General features: G+C 45.0%; 1 protein-coding gene across 2 annotated transcripts in view; it reads left to right on the forward strand.

Moving 5' to 3' along the window:
* zbtb16a (zinc finger and BTB domain containing 16a) overlaps window positions 1-25,737 on the forward strand; it is a 137,265-nt gene that overhangs the window by 54,830 nt on the left and 56,698 nt on the right. For both annotated transcript variants that reach the window (XM_029627487.2, XM_029627489.2), the window contains exon 4: window positions 21,882-21,968. In XM_029627487.2, coding sequence (XP_029483347.1) covers window positions 21,882-21,968 — 87 coding nt within the window. The remainder of the gene's footprint in view (window positions 1-21,881; window positions 21,969-25,737) is intronic.

Below are 25,737 nucleotides of genomic sequence, written 5' to 3' on the forward strand. Positions count from 1 at the left end.
AACAAGGACATTTCTAAGTGACCCCAACCTTTTGCTGTGGTGTGTGCGTGTGTGCGTGTACGTGTGTGCGTGTACGTGTGTGCGTGTACGTGTGTGCGTGTACGTGTGTGTGTGTGTGTGTGTGTGTGTCTGTGTGTGTGTTAAGAACACATTCTAAGTTACAATGACGACCTATCCCGGCCAAACCCTAACCTGGACGATGTTGGTCCAATTGTGCGCCGCCCTATGGGACTCCCAATCACTGCCGGTTGTGATACAGCCTGGAATCAAACCAGGGTCTGTAGTGGTGCCTCTTTCACTGAGATGCAGTGCCTTAGGCGGCTGCAAAACTCGGGGGGGATCTTAATCAGATATTTTGGCATTTCATTGTTCGATCTTGTACATTGTGAAGTATAAAGAGATTTTTAGAAGTCGCAAAACGTATTATTGATAAGCAATGATCATAAGAAGTGGAGCCATCTACCATCCATATTGATTTAATCAATCGTTCATTCTGTTATTTTTTAAGTTGGTGTGCAAGTAGACGGCTAAGACTGTTACCAAACTCATAATATTTTTGCTTGGTAAAAATCAACGTTTTTTTTTTTACATGCTTTGTGTGCGCTAAATTGAGTTTGGCCTTAGCACAAGCTAGTGAATTCCAGTTCACCTGGGTTGATTATTAAGAAGTTCTAAATGCTTTACAGCCTCCAATTTGTTCCTATTTTCCATTCTAAGCTTCTTCATGATCGAGGCTTGGGAAATGATATGACCCCTTATACTTTATTTAGCAGCATCCCAGATAGTTGCAGCTGAGACAGGAGAGAGTTGATTGTCGAGACAGTAATGTGATCATTTATCTTTGATCACAGAGCAGAATCCTTCATTGTTAAGCAGAGACCTCTCGTTTTTGGGGATTGTTTTGCCAATTTCAATATCTATATACACTGGGGCATGGTCAGAAATGACTATAGAACCAATAGCACATGACTGGACAAAATGCTAGTAAGTAGAGGGCCTAAAAAATAGTTCAATCTAGAATATGAATTATGGGGTCTAAAGTAGAAAGTATAGTCTGACATTAGGATTTAGCTCTCTCCATACAGTATGTCTACTAAACCAGATGAATCACAGATGTATTTGAGGCTCAATGATTCGAGACTGGAGCAGTTGATGATTTATCCAATTTACCCAAAGTACAGTTAAAATCTCCTGAAATAAACCCAAGTCCCTTTCAGTATTGATTAAATAATAAAATCATGTCAGACATAAATTTGAGGGAGTATAGTAATATGTTGAAGTATATTACCTGTAATCAAAATAAACCGTCCTTCATGGTCTGTATCTTGGTGCTCAAATATAAATTGGACATTTTCTTTTATTTAAAAAAAAATTCACCCGTTTTCTCCCCAATTTCGCTGTATCCAATTCTTGAGTTAGTCTTGTCTCATCGCTGCAACTCCCATACGGACCCGGGAGAGGTGATGGTCGAGAGACCCGTGCGTCCTCCAAAACACAACCCAACCAAGCCGCACAGCTTCTTGACACAATGCCCACTTAATCCAAAAGCTAGTTGCACCTTTGTGTCGGAGGAAACACTGTGCACCTGGCGACCATGTCAGCGTGCACTTCACCCAGCCCGCCACAGGAGTCGTTAGTGTGCAATGAGACAAGGACATCCCTGCCGGCCAAACCTTCCCCTAACCCGGACGACACTGGGCCAATTGTGCGCCACCCCATGGGTCTCTCGGTCGTGGCCGGCTGCGACAGCGCCTGGACTCGAACCCAGAATCTCTAGTGGCACAGCTTGCACTGCGCTGTAGAGCCTTAGACCACTGTGCCACTCGGGAGACTGACATTTTTATTTTCAAAGATGGCAGTGCCTCTTTTGTTTGAACTAAAAGAAGAAAAGTACACATGGCCCACCCAGTCCCTCTTCAGCTTAGCGTGTTCTGTTGAAGATAAATGGGTCTCGTGTAGCATCGCAATTGAAACCCTTTCCTTTTTAAGGATGTTAGTATTTTCTTAATCTTGATCACATGCCCACTACCCCGAACATTCCAGGAGCTTTAAATGAACTGTTTATGTTACAGTGGTATTAGACTAAACCCAGAATGAGTAGTGCATCACAAAAACAAAAAAATGAATAACACGCTTGTATAACGCTAAACTAAAATTACACTTACAAATAAAAATATAACCCCACTGCCAAGTCTCAAAATGAAACGACAGAACCAAAAATAGTACCTACACTATTTTCTGTCATGCTACTAACAGGAAGCCCATTAAGTGTTTATGTCCTATGTTGAATAATGGCGAATTAACATAGATCTATGGACATGTGAATGAAAAATGAATAGCCTAATATTTTAAATTGTCCTAAACATTATCACTATTGCACTCATATGCACGTGCTGAACACACACACCATAGTCACATGTAGCCTCGCCTATATACTGTAATAAGAATGCCACCCCATTTTGATAGTTCAAAGGTTCAAACAGAAAAGTTTCACCCCTTAGTGGAGAGGCCTCATGTCTTTACGTAGCCATGTTGAAACCCCACCCCCGAACTGGAACATTTTCAACTTCCAGGAATTCTCTACAGATTCTTGCGACATGGGGCTTGTGCATTATGTTAAAACATTTGGTGGTGTGGAGGTGCATTTAAATTCCCATCAATAAAATCCAATTGTTTTTCCGTAGCTTATACATGCCCATACCATAACCCCACCGCCACCATGTGGCACTCTGTTCACAAAGTTGACATTAGCAAACTGCTCGCCCACACGATGCCATACATGCTGTCTGCCATCTGCCCGGTACAGTTGGAATTTGGATTCATCCGTGAAGAGCACACTTCTTCAGTATGCCCGTGGCCATCAAAGTTGATCATTTGGCCACTGAAGTTGATTACAATGCCGAACTGCAGTCAGGTCAAGAATATGGTGAGGACGACGAGCATGCAGATGAGCTTCTCTGGGACGGTTTCTGACAGTTTGTGCGGAAATTATTCGGTTGTGCAAAGCCACAGTTTCATCAGCTGTCCGCTGGTCTCAGATGATCCCGCTGGTGAAGAAGCCAGATGTTGAGGTACTGGGCTGCCGTGGTTACACCTGGTCTGCGGTTGTGAGGCCAGTTGGACGTACTGCCAAATTCCCTAAAACTACATTAGAGGAGGCTCATGGTAGAGAAATTAACATTAAATTCTCTGGCAGCAGCCCTGGTGGACATTTCTGCAATTAGCATGCCAATTGCACATTCCCTAAATTTGAGATAACTGTGGCATTGTGTTGTGTGACACAACTGCAAATTATAGAGTGGCTTTTTATTGTCCCCAGCACAAGGTGCAATGATCATGCTGTTTAATCAGCTTCTTGATATGTCACAACTGTAGGGTGGCTGGATTATCTTGGCAAAAAGAACAGGAGAGAAATAAGCTTTTTGTGTGTGAACATTTCTGGGATCTTTTATTTCAACTCATGAAACATGTGACCAACACTTTGCATGTTGCGTTCATATTTGTGTCCAGTGTAGTACTCACAGATATGATTTAATGAACTGATAAAGACCCATAACATGAGATATATTTCCGGATTTACAACGGGCTGCAGTGGTTTTAAATCAACATTCAGTGGAGATTTTGGCCCCATTGGTTTAGGGCCTGGGCCATGGCATTAGCCATCTAAAAGCCATGTAATTCAACACACAGCGGCTATTGATCCAGCCAGGCTGACACTGGCCACGGACAGCCTGTGGATTCAGGGCCTACTTAGTGCAGTTGGGCTTTTTTCTTTATTGGACTCCTCTCTTCCTCGGGCCTTAAGTGCAGATGGTTTATAGACGGTCTGTAAAAGCCATTGGACTCTGGGTTCCCTGTTGTGTAGGTTTCCCCTTACCCCTCCACGTGTTGGCCTGATCCAACCTCCTGCCCACCCACACGACATATGGGACTCCAGCCACCCTAGTCATAGACTGTTCTCTCTGCTACTGCCCCTCAAGCGGTAGTCTAGGTCGGCACACTAAGTCTAGGTTCAAGAGGCTTCTAAACAGCTTCTACCCCCAAGCCACATGACTGAGGGAGAACAAACAACGGTGACATGACATCTCTCATTTACGTATAATGGGAGAGAAACTAACAACACTTGACTGACTGTTGTGTTTCCAGTATGGAAGGAACATTATGTGGTCGTATGTGGAAACATATACAAATACAATTTTATTTGTCACATGCGCCAAATACAACAGGTGTAGGTAAACCTTACAGTGAAATGTTTACTTACAAGCCATTAACCAAAAATGCAGTTTTAAGAAAATATCCCCCCCACTCCTGAACATCTAATCAAATGGCTACCCAGACGATTTGCTTTTTAATTCTTTTTATTTTACCCCTTTTTCTCCCCAATTTTGTGGTATCCAATTGTTAGTAGCTACTATCTTGTCTCATCGCTACAACTCGTGTACGGGCTCGGGAGAGACGAAGGTTGAAAGTCATGCATCCTCCGATACACAACCCAACCAAGCCACACTGCTTTTTAACACAGCACGCATCTTATCTCTTACTTTTTGGGGGGGGGGGATATTTTCTTAACTGCATTTTTGGTTAAGGGCTTGTAAGTAAACATTTCACTAAGGTTTGCCTACACCTGTTGTATTCGGCGCATGTGACAGATAAAATTTGATTTGATTTACATATGTTTCCACATACAACCACAATGTTCCTTCCACACTGGAAACACAACAGTGTTGTTCATTTCGCTCCCATTATATGGAAATGAGAGATGTCATGTCACCATTGTTTGTTCTCCCTCAGTCATGTTTCAAAGGGGTTTTGAACAAACAAATTAGTATCTCGCAATTAATGCCGGAGTCTGGGGCCCCAGGATGTAGCAACACAGGTTTTGATTTGTCGCCGAGGTGGCTCTCCCGCCATGTTACGGCGGGGAGATGAATGACGCCTCACGCTGTGCCGGTGAATTGGCTCTGTGCACGACTCAGCATGTAAAAATACAGCTTTAAGGAAATATATTATGTTTATTTTAGAATCCCCTTCCAAATCCCCACTACTACACATTCGCTAGTCAGAAAGACCACAAATACAGCTCTTGTTTGACATCCATAATAAAAAGCATGTCTGTATTAAAGCTGGCTGTGACATTTATGACTACAACAGTGTAATAAACACACTGCAGGTCGGAGACCCCAACACATTCTCCCAGCCTCCCCAGTTTCTCAGATCCTGGAGCCAAAATCCCATGACACAACATTGAGTTTCTTCTTCTCTCTGAAATTCAGCAGTTTGTATTGTACACTGCCACCTCAGGCAACTCCTGCTGCGACAGTAAGACGGTGCGTGTAATCAAGGAATCCTTAGGGGAAGAATTATTGCAATGTGGAAGTTTTAAAATGAGTCGGGTAATCCTGGACTCAGCCGCTTCTCCTTGCCTCAGAGAAAGACTATAGAAGACTTCAAAAGAGGGTTTTACCATGGCTTGCTTAGCTCCCGGGTGCCTGTGGAAACGAGTTTTCAGCACCTAGGCTGCATAGTAAAGGCAGACCTGGTCGGCCTTAGTTTCCCCATCCTGATTGAGTCCAGATCTGGTCTAGCATCATCATTAACCAAGTCATTCAGGAGATCATTGGTCCAATCATTATCAGAGCTGTGAGTCATGACGAGTATGAAGTGGTTAGTGGATGATAAAGCTGACTGCTTTCAACAGGTGAGTAGGTAAATACTCTGACCTGACAAATTCTTGGCCACCCTCCAGAAATACTTAATTGAAGTTGTCAATGGGTGGCAAGCTAAGAAAGGAAATGGCAAACAACCGTCTGCCTGCCTTTTCACACACATTTGAAACTCTAGGAAAAACCGCAAGAAATGATTCCCCTCAACAATGAAAAGTGAGTGAAGGATGTGGGCAGTGTATTTTTAGCTCAAGCGCTGAAACTTTCGCAGGGCTGGCTGGCTTGACGCACAATGCCAACCTGTGCTGTGTACATGTCAGTGTTGACTCATTGGAGCTTTGGTCTGGCGTAAAGCAGACAGGCGCTTCTATCAAGACAGCGACGGTTAGGGAGAGACGAGCGACGAGCCGAGGCCCTTTGATATTTTTTTTTGCCTCAGACTTTCAACTTCTTTTCCATCCCGACCTCGGTGCGTGTCTTGATTTTTATCATCTCTCTCTCTCTGAAATGACAGCTCACAGGTCCCTGTATCTGCCCCCCCCCCCCAAACCAGCCCCCACCCTTCACCTAGCCTCAGACATACAGACAGAGAGTGAAAGAGAGATGGAAGGCGGGCGGGAGGGAGGGAGGAGGACGAGGAATACTTGTTGGTATGCACAGTGTACTGTGTGGGGATGTTTACCTTTTCAGACGTCGCTGTCCCTCCCCTCCCCGCTCCAGTCCGCCAGTGCAGCCTGTCTCACTCACATTCTCTTCTCTCTTTCTCTCTCTCTTTCTCTCTCTGTCTGTTTCTCTCTCTCTTTCTCTCTCTCTTTCTCTGTCTCTCTGTCTCTCTGTCTCTGTCTCTGTCTCTCTGTCTCTCTCTGTCTCTCTCTCTCTCCCTCTGTGTGCTTGTTTTATCGGGGACTTGGCGGCTCGCCAGTCTGGGCTGCCTGCCACAGCCGAGGGTACAGTATGTACAGTGAGTCTTGTGCCAGTTTTTTTTTCTAGTGTTTGTTATGAGTGGGGATTTTTTTAATGTATTATTGTCTGTCGAGCAGTTAGTGTTTGCCGTGGCGGTGGTTGAGCCATCAGAGGGGGGTAACTGTTGAATGTAAGAGGATTCTGGTGGATGTCTAGCACCGATATGGTAAGCTGATGAGTGGGCCTCGGTGGGCCGTGGGCCCAATAAAGAAGTGGCGTGTGCCTGTGTTTTTCCCCAAGTTAAGGTCACCGTGTCCTGGGAGCCCGCGAGGGGAAGGCAGAGTGGCCTGGAGGAACAGTGACTCAGCTGTTTGGGAACAGGGAAGGGAGAAAGTCAGGCCCTTTAGGAGGTGTGATGTGAGATGCCCTGGTATCCCTTTTGGTAGAGTGTTGTGGAATAGTCTTGGGACCAGTTGGCCCACAGACTTAGATGATTTATAGTTACATTTTGTAAATCACATGGATGCTTTATATGATGTAATTATTCCTCTTCTCCAAACCTGTTCAGGCTCAGTGAGCGGAAATAATGCACCATCAAAGCAAGTTTTTATCTCAACGTCTTTTTTAGATCCAAAAGCTCTAATCCTCTGTTTACAGTAACAGCCAAGAGTTCACAGATTAACCAACTGTATAGGCTGTGAAGTGGCAGAAATGAAACCCTATATGAGCTTTGGCTTGCAAAACCAACTAAACTTGTACTGAGAGAAACTGAATTGATTGATTGAATGTTTTAATGGACAGACATGCTGTGCGCACACACATGCACACACAGAAACTAGATTAAATGACATACAGTAGACAGACACACACAGGGCCACGTGTGCACGCCGTCCAGACTCCCAGGGCTGTGTCATTAGCAGGCCCGTCCTGGCCGCCCCGGCCTGATTAAGTCTGGGCTCTATTCTCCAGGGAGACCCAGCTCTGGGTCTCACTTGACTTCATTAGCTCAGCCGTCTGAGCTAGGCTAGGGAGCAGTCTCGTCCGGCAGCAGGCCCCCTCCCTCGCCACGCACAGATACACACTGCAAATACACACGCATGCACTCAGATACCCACACTGACTCTAATACAGACACACAAAGGCACATTACGTCCAGACGGCGAGACCCAGCCAGGATCACATGGGGGATATTACTGCCGGTGGACTATCAGGAAAAGAGTGTCATGTTTGCTGGAACATGACAGTACAGCTTGCCTCCTCCACTCTGAGGCTACGTGTGTATACTGTTATTTTCACTCTGCCATATTATCCCCCCTCACTGACACTTAAAAATGTCTCCAAAGCTTGTTTTGCTGGTTTCAAACTCGGGTAGCCAGCCAGCCACACTCAGGAAGGACAGTCACCTGTTTTGGGGTTGCTAGATATTTCTGCGATGGCTCACTGTTTGTCCCACTATCAGCCCTGGGGGATTCTTCTGCTCCCATTGTTAGCATCGTCTTTTCTGTCGGTCTTCCTGCTCCAACCCTTACTTGGGTGACAGTGTTAAAAGTTAACACTCTGGCAACCTAAGAAAACCTTGACAGAGGTTGTCTTAGACCCAGTCCATGTCACCAAGTTGACTCTAAATATCAAACTGCACATTGGGTTGCCATTACAGAGCAGAGGAACCACGAGCCAAGATCTTGGACCTCCCCCTCTTTCCTGCAGCCCATCTCATATCAACCCTGACATAATCTGCTAGTTAACTCTCAGTGCACCTGACTGACACCTGCTCCCACTTCTTTGTGCGCGCCGTATAAATGGCTAAAGCATTAAGACATTGAAAAATGTGAGGTATTTAGAAAAACGGAGTGCTGGGGAGAGGGAAAGAGGAAGTAGGGGGGGTGATGAGAAAAGCCCAGGTGAAAGTGTTTCTCTCTTTCTCTCTCTCTCTCTCTTTCTTTCTTTCTTTCTTTCTTTCTTTCTCTCTCTCTCATCTGTCTCACTGCCGTGGGAGCAGAACAGAGAGCGAGCGAGGAGTAGAGTATAGTGGAGCGGCTCGGTGGAGCTTTCTTGGCCCCGCTCCAGCTCTTCCCTCACAGTGATGACATCATGGTTGTGCCGGCAGGTCTGGATGTTCTGCCAGCATTCCAGCGTGTTTATGATCACTCGCAGATGTGTCCAAGAACATACTGTACCCAAACCAGAAATTAATGGAACTTGACTGCCTTCCAAGCCACATATTCCAAAATAGAGAAGGGCCTTGTGAATCAGGACAGGGAGGGGGGACGTGGTGGGGGGTTGTGGAGGAAAAGCTCTATTAAAAGTTTTGGGGGGGAAAAAGTAGAAAAGAAAATGCCCTGTGATTTACATGTATATTTTTCACAACAGCTGACACCATAGCTCACCGCCCCCACTCCCTCCTCCCTCCCTCCAGTACATTAGCACAGGATGACAGACGGCATGGATAAATGGGCCAAGCTTCTGTTTGGCCGTGTGCCCTAACTCCTCTCTGGTGGTTTAAACCCATAATACTTTCCCTGACCTGTTGATGTACATTAAACCCCTATTTAAAAACAACACTTGAATTATTTGGGGCATAAATCTGCCTCCATTACAAAGGTCCAGAAGAGACGATTGGGTCCCTGGCTATAATGGCCTCAGTAATTGTCCGGCAACTTCTCTCCTCATCAAAAAGCGCTTCCAGTCTCTCTCACACACACACACAGAGGCAGGAGGGAACCAGTTAAGACCTCCATCCACCTGAAATGAGACTTGACTGGTGGAAATAGTGTTCTTTCAGTAAACTGTCCCATTTTAGCCAGAACTCAATGTATCTACCTGGCTGCACTCTATAAGCCTCTGGAAGAGGGATGGTCTATCTAGGCTGTACAGTATGTGACAAGGATGGCCTACATCTACATTGCTTGCTGTTTGGGGTTTTAGGCCGGGTTTCTGTATAAGCACTTTGACATCTGCTGATGTGAAAGGGGCTTTATAAATACATTTGATTTGACTGTACTGTACATAATGGGAGGTGATGCCTTTGACTGTTAGTCATCTGTCGTTACACTATGACGGAACTGGATGGCCCAGTTTAGTTTGCTTGTCCCTTAAGGCCATCTCTCTTGATTCTCTTAAGCTTCTAGACTATTCCCCCAGTAGGTGAGGTGCTACAGTGTTTGTGTCATTATAGTAAACCACTAATTACTACTGAATGTTGTCTAAGTTGGATCCTGTTTCAATAACCTACTATTATATGGTACTTGAGTGCTAGTCATTCAATATCTGACCTTGTGTGTTTTTATGACTGTTCTTACTAAACGAGTCTCTCTCGACGTTCATTGTACCGCTCATATAATTATGTCTAGTACTACAAAACACATTTGGCCCGGCTTCAGATCTTAACACGAGGTCAATTAAATCGAGTCGTATTGATACATAATGATTTACGATGCTTTCACCTCGTTCAAATTAAGTAGCCCCCATCGAATTACCTCGGCGACAAGACACCTTATTCATAAGATTCAATAGGATATTCAAAATTGCCTTGTCCGTTAACCATCACCTAGTTAAAGAAACATCTCTGGTGCTAAAAAGAAAACCCACAAGGAAGCTCCCAACTAGCCCATAATACCCATGTAGAAAAAAGACCTTGATCTTACTCCCTTACTCCTTTGTTGTCAGGGTATTGCAGCTTTAAATCCCTTTGGTTGCTAAGTAGCGAGTGCCCCTGTGCTCTAATGGGCTGATTTGGTATTCAGCTCGATGCCGGCTCTTATTTTTGTATGCGAGATGGTGTGTTTTGTGTGGAGGGTGAGTGCAGTGAGTGTTTTGATGGAGGGTGATTGCGGCAGCGTCTGGAGGATGTTTTAGAGTTTTATGAGCTGCACAGTACACTGTGTGCCTTTCCAAAACAGAACACAGCCCATAGAATGTTGGATATGGTTCATCCTTTCTTTTTTTCTCCCTCTGAGCAGCTCCTGTCAGAGACTGGAGGAAAGGGGGTGGGTGGGTGTCACTCACTGGAAAGGAAAGGGGGGTTTCGATTAATTTGTTCTGCTGAAAAGGAACAAGTGATATGGCAGAAAACACACACATGCACCTCGACACACATTTCAGAGAGGGGGAGAAGGCACACAAGCATGTCTACAAGGGAGAAACACATGTGTTAGGTTCACCATGCTGTGTTGGGGTTGGGGGAGGGCTGTTTGAAAAGAAGTGCACCTCATTCCCAGAATGGTGAACGTTGCTCAGGGGGGGCTGTACAAGGATCAGGTGGACTTCATTGCGTGGTCATAGGTATTTTATTTTCAGTGGAAGATCCTTGACATGGGCTTAAGGCCCAAACAGGGAATGGCAGGTACTATACATCTGTCAGAATGACACACCCATGTATTGCTTTATTGGTAGAGATAATCATTCTTATCACTAAGCAAGTTCTGAGGAATGCAATAAAGAATTACGAAATAGAATGATAGCATCAACACTGATCCCTTAAATGTCAACCTCGTCCCATTAATAACAAGACATGGAAGTCAATATTCAGGAAGTGATGTGAAGCAGTGATGTGAAGCAGTCATGATTAGAGTCAGAAAAATACTTGCAAGGAAAGCCAGCAACATGCATAACGTTTTGGGCCGAAAGTATATACAATTGAGGGGCGACTATTTTTGTTAGATATTTTTTATTCACAGTAACATTTTTGGAACTGCAGGCGTAAGGAAACAACGTAACTCAAGGTGTTTCCCCTTTTTGAAGTTATTGTGTGTATTTGTTTGCATGTCTCCGGGCAGAAATGACTTGTTTGTGTATTGGGTTCTGTTTGTGTTCAAAGATCAAGGAATTGATACCAGCTGTAAATCTGTGGTTGAAAAGCAGTGATGTGTGGTTGAAAAGCAGTGATGTGTGGTTGAAAAGCAGTGATGTGTGGTTGAAAAGCAGTGATGTGTGGTTGAAAAGCAGTGATGTGTGGTTGAAAAGCAGTGATGTGTGGTTGAAAAGCAGTGATGTGTGGTTGGAACAGGCGAAAAGGGAGGGGGGGGATAGCAATGCAATAAAAGAGCCAGATAAGTGTACTGGACGGGGGGCTAGGGGAGGGAGGAGTGGGGGGAGCGCTTGGTTGTGAGAGAGGCTAAATTTAAATCGTAATTGGCCGACTTCCACAAGCTTGCGGGCATTTTAATGAGTCATAATAACTTCATTTAAAACCAGCTGAGCAGAAATAGATTGGAGAGGAGCCTGTGGCCAGTATGGATTGGTGTTTTTGTCAGGCCCGGAGCCCACTACCTTTCATCGCCCAGAAAGCCGCAGACACGCTGGGGGGGGGGGGGACGACATCTGACTGGGGTTACACATAGTGTGTGTGTGTGCACGTGTTTCTTTTAAAAATACAAATATTCAAAACCATTTGTATTGAAGATCATACCCTGGATATTTAAAAATGCCCTGGTGTACAGTATACTGTCCAAGCCTAGTTGAAGCTTCAGTTAGTACCTATACATGTCAGCCTGACAAACTGTCTGTATATTAAACAGTCTGAATGATCACTGTTAATGTATCTGTGGCTGCCTGTGTTGACTACATATCAAAAAATAATAACCAGCTGGTTAACCTACTCACCCAGAGGACAGCGTTGGCTGGAGCGAGTACAACCAACCTGTAAATTGGGGAGAGTGAGAGAACGTGTGACCTGACTAATCAGACTACGTCACACCCGCATCAAAATATCTCAATTAGAAGGATTTTCTCCGAAAAGGAAAACATCTGGGAAGGATGAAAATCAGCCCTTATCATAAAATGCCACTGATTCTCTATCTGGCTCAGCAGAAGAACACTGGTTGTTGTTGTTCTAATGACATAACCACGTATCAGCGGCTATAACATTATCTAGTGTTTATCTGTGACTGAAATTAGGAGAGGAATTTGTTGGCACTGGCAGAGCTGGGCCAGTCGAGCTGGGCCAGTATTTTTCTTTTTTTACCCGAGGCAGTCTGGGTGTTTAAGCAGGTTCCAGTGAGTGTGGGAGAGCACTGTCGCGTGTCCTAAAATGATCCCATAACCATGCACTTAGGTCTTTCTATTAGCTGTCACCACAGCAAACGCATGGCTTTTGTGTAATGGTATTAGGGAAATGTGCTATGTCAGACCTGACCACCATTCCAGACTTAATTTAGTCTGCACCCTTCAATTATATGACAATCCATTAACCATGTGAAAATTATATTTTGCACGTAGTTGTCATTGCTATCAAGCACATAGCATTCTGTTGTATGCAGAAATGTTCCATAGTTAAGACCAAAGCTTACTATCAATGCAATATGTTCTTGATTTATTTTGTATGAAAATCTACCATCTATAAACATGGTATGACACTGACGACACTTGCATCATTTGCCAGATTGGTCTTGTCGCAACATTCCCCCCGAAGAAATATACGAGTTGGATTTAATCTTTGTGGGCCATTTCGTGACGGAAATAAACTCTGTCATACGCTACCACAATGCCAACCGAGGAAAAGAAAGCATGATTTGTTTGCCACGTAAATGGCCATGAAAGTAAATATCCTCCAAGGCATGGCCTTTATTGCATTATGTAAGTTGGACGATAGCTCTGGGAAAGTTTTAGATCAATTTCTCAGCACAGATTAGAAAGCTATGAATCCCATTTATGGAAGAGACTCCCTTCTGAAATACTCTAAGAATTTTTTTTATTTTCGGGATGAAGAGACAATCAACCCGCTAAGCAAAGATCCGCAGACGGTGCTTTCATGTATGAAAAAAAAGGGAGAGAGAGAAAGTGAAAGAGAGGGGGGGAAAAAAGATAAAAGCACTCCCAAAGCCATCTGGAAGCAGCCAGGACACACAAGGCTTGCTTTTATGCTACTAATTCCACTAGGAGGTGCAGCATAAAAGCAGAGCGTGGATATTATGTTCTAACTGTTGCGAACTATTAAATGGCCTCGGAATACTAATCTTGGTGGTCAGGCAGAGGGAGGACTATTTTTGACTGGAGTAAACTGTCTGTCGTTTGGGGCTCAGGAAGCCTCTCAGAGGAGATGCTTCTGCTCTCTGTTAAATTGATGAGCCGTCTAGCCAGTAGTGCCTTTCAAGTCTGAGCACAGTCAAAGGAGCTACTATACTATCCCTTCAGGTGTCAAAAATGTAGTTATAGATTAACTATACTGAACAAAAATATAAACTCAACATGTAAAGTCTTGGTCTCATGTTTCATGAGCTGAAATAAAAGATCCCAGAAATGTTCTATATGCACAAAATGATTATTTCTCTCAAATGTTGTGCACAATTTTTTTAACATCCCTGTTAGTGAGCCTTTCTCCTTTGCCAATATAATCTATCCACCTGACAGGTGTGGCATATCAAGAAGCTAATTAAAGAGCATGATCATTACACAGGTGCACCTTGCGCTTGGGACAATAAAAGGATGCTCAAATATGCAGTTTTGTCACACAACACAATGCCACAGATGTCTCAAGTTTTGAGGGAGTCCACCAGAGCTGTTGACAGAGAATTGAATGTTCATTTCTCTACCGTAAGCTGCCTCCAATGTCGTTTTGGAGAATTTGGCAGTATGTCCAACTAGCCTCACAACCGCAGACCATGTGTAACCACTCCAGGCCATGACCTCTACTTCCGGCCCCTTCACCTGCGGGATCGTCTGAGACCAGCCACCTGGACAGCTGATGAAACTGAGGAGTATTTCTGTTTGTAATAAAGCCCTTTTGTGGGGGGAAAAAATAATTCTGAATGGCTGGGCTTGGCTCCCCAGTGGCATAGGCCCACCCACTTGGGAGCCAGGCCCACCCATGGCTGGTCCCCTGCCCAGTAATGTGAAATCTATAGATTAGGTGCCTCATTTATTTATTTCAATTGACTGATTTCCTTATATGAACTGAACTCAGTAAAATTGTTAATTGTTGCATGTTGCATTTATATTTTTGTTCAGTATAGAAAGGACTGTACAGTGGCAGCTTGGCCTATTTTTGCCCAGCTGATTCTTGGCCTTTGTTGGCTCTCGGCCAATGGCTTGTCACTTCTCGGGTGTCTGTTCTATCGTTACTATATCTGGGTGCTGTGGTGCACTGCAGGGTGACTGACTAGGAGCTGCTTCAGAGGAAGAGGGCAGCAGATCTGGAATGTGTGGCAGGACATTGTAAAAAGTTTTAGTGAGGAAGTTAATGGCCCGTCACACTGTCCACTTTTGTGAAGAAAAAAATGTTTATAGAATTGACTTTCTTTTTTCTCGCTTTCTCTCACCCTACTTTTCCCCTTTTCCACTTCTTCTTGCTAGGAAAGATTATGGCTCCGTCCCCCCTCTCTCAGAAAAACAAATGACATAATGGAAAGAGCAAGCAGCAAACTCCTTTTGTCATTTGGCAGACATTTTGGCCAAAGATGAAGGTTTTTAATTTTTTTCACTCTACTTTTACTTTTGGAATTTGTATAATTTATATCACATTCCGTTTGAACTCGTAGGCAATAAAACTTTGTGCGTTTTAACTGGGTGAAACATCATTTTGGATGCAAACGAAATAAACAAGTATGTAAATCAGTGCACCTGAGTGCAGTTAAACGCTGCATGTTTTCCACATTTCCAGTTGTTTTGGTTTTTGGATTTCCTATCTCTTCTTGGCCATATCGGCAGTTTGTTTCTGTTGGCTCTGCGACCATGTGCTCCTAGTTGGCACTTCAGATGTCCACATATTTCAGACTGTTCTCGTCTTTAAGGGATAATCTGGATTAGTGATGTTCTACTGTCACCAACAAATCTTCAGGTACATAGAGTCCCCTTGCTATTGGCAATGTATTACGGAAACTCTCACAATCCCATTGAAAAAGGATTATTACCATCTTGGATTTGTGCATTTTTAAAGTCTTCTGTTAAACATTTCTGTCCGTCTTCCCTCCCAAAACAAATATTTTCCCTCCCTTTTCCTGTCTCATTTACTGTCCCAGAGGTAATTGTTGCCTACAGCCCCCACCCCCCAGGCATCCTAACTCTACTCTGGCCTTAATAAACCCAGTAGTTCCTTTGACAACGTGTGACTTGAAAGCAGGAAATAATGGGCCCTAAATGCTAAATCTTTACAGGTTATTGACTTGTGGAGAGAGCGCGTATGCAGCAGGCTCTGCCATCGTTTCAGTTTCCCCTTTCTAGCCTTGTGACCATTTTGTTTCACTGCAGACACTGTAGCACCCATTTGTCAGGAACTGTGCAGCATTTCTACAGCTTCTGAACCAATTGTTCATGCCATCTTTGCGATACTGGCTCAAATACAGCAGCACCACATGATTGTATTTTATGGCCACAGCTTGTTGTCTTTTGTTACATTTGAATACCAGGTTGCCCGGTCTTTGGTTGCTTTTTAGTGGCTGGACTCTTTTACATTGCACAGCCGTTTGTTTTGACTGGTACTGTTAAAAGGCATCTAGAGGCGTCTGTTGGAACCGGCTTCACACAGTCATCTTTTCCCCAGGCCAAATATAAAGGCTGGGGAAATGACAACCCCCCCCCCCCCTTCCATCTATTTCTCCTAAGCAATAAAGGCATTTACAGCACTGTAAAGACATGTCAATTGCTGTATCCAGCGGGTTTTCTGTGTCCTGCAATAGTCATGGGGGGGCGAGGGTTCACCTCGTGGTCAGACTCTCAGGTTCATATGGAAAAAAGCCGCCGCCTCCCGTTCCCTCGCCAAGAACCAAATCCAACGGTTATCGCTCAACTCCAACAGTTCAAAGAAGTGTTTGTCCTGGAACATTCCATGACCTTCCCAGGCCAGGGGAGTGACACTGACTAGCTCTGGGTCTAGAGATGTTTGATATAGAAACGGTCCCCCACTAATCATGGCTACCATTTTCTGAACTGTGGATGGGACTTTTTCAGTGCATTGGTGTACATTTAGGCCTGCACCAGTGGCCTGTCTGTGTTTGTTCAATTAACCTGGTTTGAATGCAAAGGGAGAACTGCATCCACTCACATCAAACCATTCAAATGAAAGCTGTCTTACCCTAACAAGCCATTTTGTTTCTGTCATTCCAACGGTCGCTTTTGAGGACAGCTGGCCCAAACTGGCCTGACCTCCGCATTAGGAGTTGGTCTCCCTCTATTGTGGAGACCAAGGCTATTCAAATCAGGCCTCTTTGCCTTGAGGAATGGAAGTCTTCCTTGAGGAATGGCCCCTGTGTTGGAGGGAGCAGAGGGGGAACAGGGGCAGCCAGCCGGACTGACTTCAGGAGGTCCCGTCCTCATTTCCTGCCACTTCACACCAGCAAAGCCCCAGTGGGTCCTCTCTCCGCTCCCCGGCCCGGCTCATGTTTCCTCCCCAAAGCTTTAAGAGGCCTTTGTGTCCGAGTGCGCCGGACCGAGGGGGAACACGTCAACATGTCATAACTTAAGAACGTCTAGCAACCCACTTCCGGAAAAAAATGGGGAGTAGGTAAAGCCGGAGAACACATGGAAACTTTCACCTCTGTGGCAGAGAGGGGGAAGCTGTTGGAGAGGAAGAGTGAAAGGTAGTTTGTAGGGTTGTGATACCAGTATCATAATATTGTACCATGGCAAAAATGAACGCACAGCTTTTTTAAAACCTGCTGTATGTAAAATATAGTGTGCTATAGCTCGGAAAATAAATAATTGACTCTGGATGACAACATAATGATGTTTTGTTTCCAACGTTTGGGCTGTTTTCCAAAATAAGTTAAATCCGTTTCGTGTTTTGTTTCTTTACTAACAAGTATCACGATACCAGTATCGTCCCGGCCCTAGTAGTTTGGTGGGCTGGAAGGATTGGGAGGTAGGGAGGATGTGAGTTAGTGTGGCTGCTATGACAAGCAGGCAGGCAATCTGGCCTTCAAAGGCCCAGACAAGGCTGAGGCTCAGACTAGTGTACTGCCTGAACAAGGCTCTGACTGACGTCAGGGGGGGGGGGGGGGTTGTTATGTGGACTGAGATGCCCCTAGTCTCCCCAAGGCAAGAGCACTGAAAATAGCTTTATTGTACAGAGGAAAGAGCGAGCAACAGAGAGGGCGAGGGAGAAAAAAGCCTGTCTGTGACCTACTGGACAGACAAATTTGGTTTGCAGGCAAAATGGATTAAGAGATTTGAGCAGCAAAAAACAAGGGTGACTGATTGTGCTGAAGCGCATCCATTTTGAGGGTTTGAATTCAGAGACTGCTTTGGTGTGTGTCTGTGTGCACGCACACGCCCTCACATTCGGCAAGTCAATATTTGTCTGCTTTCCTCGTCTCTAGACATCCTCGTTCTGAGCAGTAGACCATAAAACTGTCATGTGGCCTGAAGATTTTCTGTTTTTATTTCTGTTTTCCCCCCCCTGCTGATAACAATATCATTGTAAACCAGCTAACCGCTCTCCCATGTCCTTATGGTCAGGATTTGCAAGAGGGAAAACAGTTTTATCTTATCTACTGTACAGTGTTTGCTTACACAATCGTGTAATTCCGAGGATCTGAGTATTTTGTCTCTGTCTGTGTCTGTGCTACACGTGTCTATGGGTAGCTGTATGTCTATTTGTATAAATTACTGTATATGTTTGTTAGTCAGTGCTGTGTGCCCTTGGTCTATGTGTGTCGTGTCTGTGCGTGCGTAATACTCTCATGTGTGCGTAACACACTGTGTGTGTGTGTGTGTGTTTTGAGAGGAATCCTGGCTGCGGCCCAGGATTTTCGTCTTGGTTGATAAAAAATGTGCTGCCTGCGGTACACATCTACTTGAGCGAGGGAACACACAGTTCTGGGCTGTCCTTTCCAATTGGCAGTCTCCGTACTGTTCTGTGACTGATAAGAGGGTAGTGTAAATAAAACTGTACAGCACAGCTCGTTACCGCTGAAGGGAGAGGAGAGGGAGAGAGGAAAAAAGGGAGAGCGTGGTGTCTGTACTCATTGTTCTGACGGATGTGTGTGTGTGTGTGTGTGTTTTTTGCACCCAGTGTACTGTCTTGCGTAACCCATTTGTGTAGGCTCACCGAACAGCCAGGCTGTGTTTTTGTTGGTTTCTGTGTTTGTCTGCTCGAATACCCCCCCCCCCCCTCTCTCTCTCTCTCGATCTGCCCCCTTTCTCTCTCGATCTGCCCCCTTTCTCTCTCGATCTGCCCCCTTTCTCTCTCGATCTGCCCCCTTTCGATCTGCCCCCTTTCTCTCTCGATCTGCCCCCTTTCTCTCTCTCTCTTTCTCTCTCTCTCGATCTGCCCCCTTTCTCTCGTTCTCTCGCTCTTTCTCTCGTTCTCTCTCACTCTTTCTCTCGTTCTCTCTCACTCTTTCTCTCGTGCTCTCTCTCTGCCTCTCCACAAAAGGAACAAACTGCATCTTCTGTCTGAGAAGTGCAGATGAATGGCATAGTTATGCGATCACATTGAGGGTAGGCTGTGTGTGTGGCGGTGCGGTGCGGATGGGCTCCGTTAGATTGGGTTAGCACAGACACACCGTGGGGTGGGCTACTGGCACTTCCAATCAGGTGTACCCCCCCCCCCCCTTACACAAACACACACTGTAGCCCTCTCACCGCGACCACTCTTCGCTCAGCTCGAGTTCCCCCACCACCCCCCCACCTCCCTCCAATCTGTGCCGTGACTTTGTTTTAATAATAATTTGGTAGGTGCTTATATTTGTCCTATTTCACACATGTACACGTGTGTATTATATGCCTGTTTGAATTGGAAATGTGTTTTTTGCATATCCCATCTCCCTAAGGAGACACGGCCGCCACGAAAGGCCATAAACAAAGTGTTCTGTTTCTTTTGAAACACAAAAAATCTCGCTGCCAAAATATGTTGTGCAATATTACAGAGGAGGAAGCAAAAAGGGTCCGTCCGTGGCACGTGGCACAAACCCCCACTCCCCCTCCTTTTCCCTGGGTTATTCGAAGCAACAGTTGTGCAAGGCCCATTATGTCAGGTTAGGGCCCGGTTGTGGCAACTTGAAGGAGGGAGGCCAAGGAGGGAGGAAGCAGGGGTTGTTAGAGAACAATTATTTTATAGCCACTTCTTTCTTTCTCTCTCTGGAGAGGCAGGCAGTTATTTTGAGCCGCAGAGTTGGTGCTTCCACGGCACTACCCGGGGCAGAGGGTCGGGGGAGGGGGGGCACTGTGCCAGACAGGAGTTTTTCTCTCACCTCTCCTCTAGCTGGCTACGAGATGCCTTCTATTGATAAAAAAATAAGTAGGAAAGGGAATGAAAATGTATCACTTTAATTTGGGTTAGGGTTTTTCAGTGGCCTCCTGAACAGGTCCTGCCTGCCAGCTGGGTGGCTGACTGACTGGGTGCTGTGACCCCTCTAACGGTCCTCCTCCCCACTCAGACAGTAATGACCCACACCAATAAGGTGCCACGGAGGTTTTGTCCACATAAAGACACGGGCGTCACGCCGCCACTTCCTCTAAGGATTTATGTCCATGTGCCGGGGTGTACACTTCAGCCTCCCTGGGGAGCGGTTAGTGTTGTGCCATTTGTGGGGCCCCGGTTCACTAAGCCTGCGCTGTGCTGGATCCCCCCAGGTAAAGATTGAATTAGCTCATGGCCCCTTTTAGTGATGGCTGCTCATGGTTACAGTACATTGAATGAAGCTAGCAGTCAAACAAGCATTGTAGTCAATGCTAGGGCCAGGAGTTTTTCTAGACCAGTGGTCGGCAACAGGTGAACGGCGGGCCAAAACCGGCATAAATAATACATTTATTTTTCATATTTGTTGTTTTTTTGTATTCGAATTTTTGGTCAAAAGACACTAAAATCTCTTAAGAATTCAGCTAAAAAGGATTTTAATCTATTGTATTCCCGCAAATAAAATAAACATTATCATGTCTCAATGTAATCAAGGTAAGAAATTATTGTATTTGAAAATCATCTCTTTTTGGCCTTAATTATGGTAATAGTACAAATTATTATAATTAAGTTCCTGCCTCCAGACCATCCTCAAATTGTCCGGCAGCTGAATCTAATTGCCTACCTGTGTTCTAGACCATGTGACCCAACCAGGAAAGACTCCTGACCCTATAATATCCAATAATCTCCATTGGGCTCTGGAAGAAGCAGGGGGAGCTGATTTTTATTCATGCAAATTTAAAATGTGATATTCTGTCTATCTCACCTGAACACGGTTCCCTCTCCAAAGGTTAAGTATCTTTCAACGGACAAATTATGCCATATGTTCAACTCTGCATTAAACATCCCTGGCCATACGTTGCCTTAAAATATGCAGAAAATCAAGGGTATTACTTTGGCAAGTTTTTTTCTACTGAAGTCCATATTTCTGTAGAAGAAATGGCTATAGGAACTAATGCCTTGTGCTGTGAGTGTGTGAAATGACAGTTAAGGTCTAGTACAATAACTCAAACAGTTACATAAGTTACATAAGTAACTGGCAAATGTACAACTCCATCTTGTCCATCATGCCTCAGTGTAACTTGTCTTCCTCAGACTAACAGTGTAGCTGTTTTGTAATAGTGTTGCGAAACCGACACCCAGTTTCTCTCTATCTCGGAGACCAAAAAAAGTTATGAGAATTAACTTCCTGTTTTGATTTGCTGCTGCTGCTGCCGGAGGGTGTCGTAACCCTTGGAGACGATGCCAAGAACAGAACAACCAAGGTCTGGTTTAGGGTTCTCATTGTCCTGGGATCAGGACCACACAGGAACACAGAACACACCTGTTTGATATCTGGGTGGAGCAGGACAGCGAGTTAGCGAGCCTTGACGTGCTCCCATAGCACCCCCTGTTTGTGTTTTGATAAATACCTCTGCTCCTCATGCTGCACTCACAGTTCAATTCAATAAACATTATTTTGTTATTGCCCCTGGCTGGGGAATAAATCAAGTTTATTGAACTGAATTGGATTGTAGAAGTGCAGTGTGAAGAGAAGAGGCCCAACGTTGGCACATGTTCCCATACTGCACTAATAAAGCTGCTCAGACACAATGGCTCATGTAATATTCAGTGCTATGTCAATACCAATTTTCAAAAATAGGAACATCACTTATACATCTGAGTTTGCTTGTTATAGGTGCGTGGGAATTGTTTTTTATGATATCTTTAAAAGAAAAACCTGCACTCTGCTCTGCTCTTGGCAGTATCAGTTTGTTAATTTAAATACATGTTTTCACTACACAAAAATGGTATGGCTGTTCAGAAGGCTATGTAGCACTACCCCACATGCTGTACTACGCAAGTAGAGTTAAGCCAACTACACTGTAGGAACCATATTATGTCATCCTACATAACTACTGCTGTACACACCTTTTTCTATTCATATACGGTCTATAAACACCATCCATATTTGACACCCTCCTGTCTCCTCTCCTGTGTTGCAGCTGGTGAGAAGGCCATTGTCTGTGACCAGTGTGGGGCCCAGTTCCAGAAGGAGGATGCTCTGGAGGCTCACAGACAGATCCACACATGTAAGAACACATCCCGCATCTGCTTCAATAAGGCTTTACACATGTTCCCCCATCACTCTGTGTGTTAGGGAGATTGTGATCTCTTTGAAACAGTTGCTCCACTCCCACCATGGTCTTGTACACCCATCTATGTCTGTGTCTGTTGTGCAAGTGTCTACAGTATGCTCTTGAGCTTAAAGTTTGAACCAATTCAGGCGAAACAGGTCAGATTGATGGCTATAAATATGGCCCAAAAAACACATGCATTTTAGTGTGCCTAAATGGTCTCAATGGTCTAAAGTATATTGAGTAACGTCTAATGCTAGTTGACCTTAATGCTAGTTGACTCATTATTAAGTCTTAGTTGTTTTTACACCACTGTGTGTCTACAATAGGTGATGTATTATGGCGCTTGCCGCTGACCGAAGCAGAAAGACTCAGTGGTGAACATATCCACATGCATGGCTTCTGGCATAAAGCCGAACCCCCCTGAGTTATGTTTATAAGCCGGTTGGCTCGCGTCACAGTGGCCAGTGGAAGGTGAGGGTCTGGAATCTTCCCTGGCACACGGGCTCCCTCAGCCTGGATGCCAGAGAGGGGGAAGGGAAGAGTCACCCAGACCTGGGACCTACCGTCCACTGGCTAGCTGGATGGGACTGGATCATATCAGGCCTTTTAATAAAGCAGTGGTAATCAATACGGGACGGTGGGGGGGTGCCTTTCACTTGGCAAGCCAGTCTGGTTCATCAGCGACAGGAGGATGAGGATGGCGACGTCTTTCCAGCAGATTCCAAAGATCACTCACTCATATATGGCCGACTCGGGTTTCCCTCCCCTCACAGTGTGTTGATCCACCGCTGCTTGATACTGTGGGAAGGGTGACAAGGTGTGTTGTGACTGTTGGACTCCAGAGTGTGTCAGATGGGTCACAACCTCTGGTGTGTAGCATTGATGTGTGTGACCCGCGGTTTACTGGGTTACAGCCATTCTATCAATCCACACTTATGTGATTGGCCAAACAAACAACAAGCCATCCTCTTTCAGGACTATGGACTGGTAATGTGATCCAAGCAATGTTCTCCTGTCACTATATCAACCTCAATATCTTCCCAAGTGATACATTTATCTCTTCCTTTTTTTTCTCCAATGGAAACTTTTTCAGTAGATATAGTTTTGTTGTGCTCATTGAGAGAGTTAGCCATTGTTAGGGTGATGTTACTCAACCTGCAGGGAAGTCATGCTCTGTTTTGTATTCGAAATGGGGGGGGGAGCTCCTCTGGGTATTTTTCTATTGCAGTACAAACAGAATCAGGATGGACTATGTGACACCCCGTATCATGAAGGCATTGATACGTCTCATCCAAGCCTGACTCGAACAACTTTCCGGAGCAATCTTGTTGGCCCCGCATTTTTTGACACTCATGTCTCAGGGCTAGCCCCACTTGAGCAGGCCCCCTATTTGACAGTGGCTGGGGCCTCCGGAGCGGCATTGACCAATTCGAGGGTCCCGGAGTGAAGAGGGGTTAAACTAGGCTAATGATTGGACAGGCATACCAGCAGAAAGGAATGCAGCTCTAAATATAGCATTCCAGTCTGGTCTAGAAAAATGGGCAGCACGACTTGTCTTCCTGCCAGGTATTGGAACAGCAGTGAGGCCAGTCTCCCCCGAGGCCCGCCAGGCTTATATTTTAAAATGTGCTGTAACGCATGGCTAGGCTGATACGCCGGCTCCATCCCTCAATATGCTCACCCATATGCTTAGCTTTACTCAGTTTACTAGCTCTGGAAAATGGGTTGTCACCTTATTCTGTTTGTGTGCGGCTCTGTGTATGCCTGTGTGGCAATACATAACTTACTGTACACTGTCAGGAAGGGGATTACTCATACTTGAAACCGTTTAGAACAACGTTTCCATTAAGCATGACTCATGTAAGGTGAGATTGAGAGGTGAATGAACGGTGAGGAATCCCTGTTCTGTTTACTCTCACTCTGCTATACAGAACTGTTTGAATGACTCAAAGTTCACAATGAGATGTAATATACACCTTTTTCAAAGTAAGAAAAGTGCTCCTCTGAGAGCTGCTGTGTCCATCCAACCCCAGAGAAAACAGTTACTTAACAGCTAGAGATTTCTTCCTCCCCACTCACCTTCTACCCCCTCGGTCCACAGTCCGGTGGTTGTGTGACTGTGTCGCACCCGCTATGTAAATAGTTAATGGCCGTCGACATAGAGGTGGTGTTTAGGATGACCAGAGTTTTACGTGGCGCTGTAAACGTCCGGGTCTCGGACTCCTGCTGACAGAGAAGGTACAGAGGGGCAGAGAGCGAAGGCCTGTTCCCCTCGCGCAGTCATTGCACCCCCCCCCCCCCCCCCGCATCTGAAATACTCTGTCAAACTGTCTGTTTTTATTTTTATACATGTGCAGCGTACACTGTAAATTTTGAATGTAAGACTTGAAATAAGAATATTGTTTTATAAAGATATTAGTTATTGTGCAAATGGAGACCTATTATTTTCCTTTGTAATGGCTGTAATAATAATTAAATATAAAACACTGTTTTTGCACAGGGGTCGAACACCAGACTGAGGAATACATAGGAGGGGGAAACATTGTTGACCATCAAAGCCAGATGTTATCTGAGTGGCTGCTTGGCAGCAAGGGTTGTTGTTCTCAAATGACAATATTTGGCCCTGAAGTCATGCCCATTTCTGGGTAATGCTGCTCTTTCAATGGGCACTATTGTGGCATCCCTTCTGGCCAGTTGACGTCAGAAGTATCAGCTGCCACGGTGCTTCTTTAGCCGCTCAGACTCACACTGCTTGTGAAACAGGCTTTATATTTAGTGTTAGTTGGTATGTGCTTAGGTTAGGTTATATCCCTGTGCATGCATGTACATTACTCCGAACATGCACAGTATGAACACATGAATGTATGTGTTCACGCAGTAGGTTCCTGCCCTGGTCTGGCTTACTTCCTTTTTAGGGGCAGCCCAACCCGACTCCTACCTACAGCGCCTTCGTAAAGCATTCTGACCCCTCGACTTTTTCCACATTTCATGTTACAGCCTTATTCTGAAGTTGATTTTAAATGGGGTTTTTTCCCTCATCAATCTACACACAATACCCATAATGACGAAGCAAAAGAAATGTCTGTTAATTTATAAAAGATTTCAAACTGAAATATCACATTACCATAAGTATTCAGACCCTTTACTCAGTACTTTGTTGAAGCACCTTCGGTAGCGATTACAGCCTCGAGTCGTCTTGGGTATGACACTACAATCAAATTTCAATCAATCAAATGAAGCCCATTTTACATCAGCCGACCTTAAAGTGCTACACAGAAACACATAAAACCCCAAACAGCAAACAATGCAGGTGTAGAAGCACGGTGGCTAGGAAAAGCTGCCTAGAAAGGCCAGAACCTAGGAAGAAACCTAGAGAGGAACCAGGCTCTGAGGGGTGGCCAGTCCTCTTCTGGCTGTGCTGGGTGGAGATAACAGTACATGGCCAAGATGTTCAAATGTTCATAGATGACCAGCAGGGTCAAATAATAATAATCACAGTGGTTGTAGAGGTTGCAACAGGTCAGCACCTCAGGAGTAAATGTCAGTTGATTTTTAATAGTCGAGCATTCAGAGTTAGAGACAGCAGGTGCGGTAGAGAGAGGGAGAGGACCAACCAGGCAGGATATAAACAAGGATGACACACCTGTATTTGGGGAGTTTCTCCCATTCTTCTCTGCAGATCCTCTCAAACTGTCAGGCTGGATGGGGAGCTTTGCTGCAC

The sequence above is a fragment of the Oncorhynchus nerka genome, linkage group LG22 (assembly GCF_034236695.1).
Source record: "Oncorhynchus nerka isolate Pitt River linkage group LG22, Oner_Uvic_2.0, whole genome shotgun sequence".
Classification (NCBI taxonomy): Eukaryota; Metazoa; Chordata; class Actinopteri; order Salmoniformes; family Salmonidae; genus Oncorhynchus; species Oncorhynchus nerka.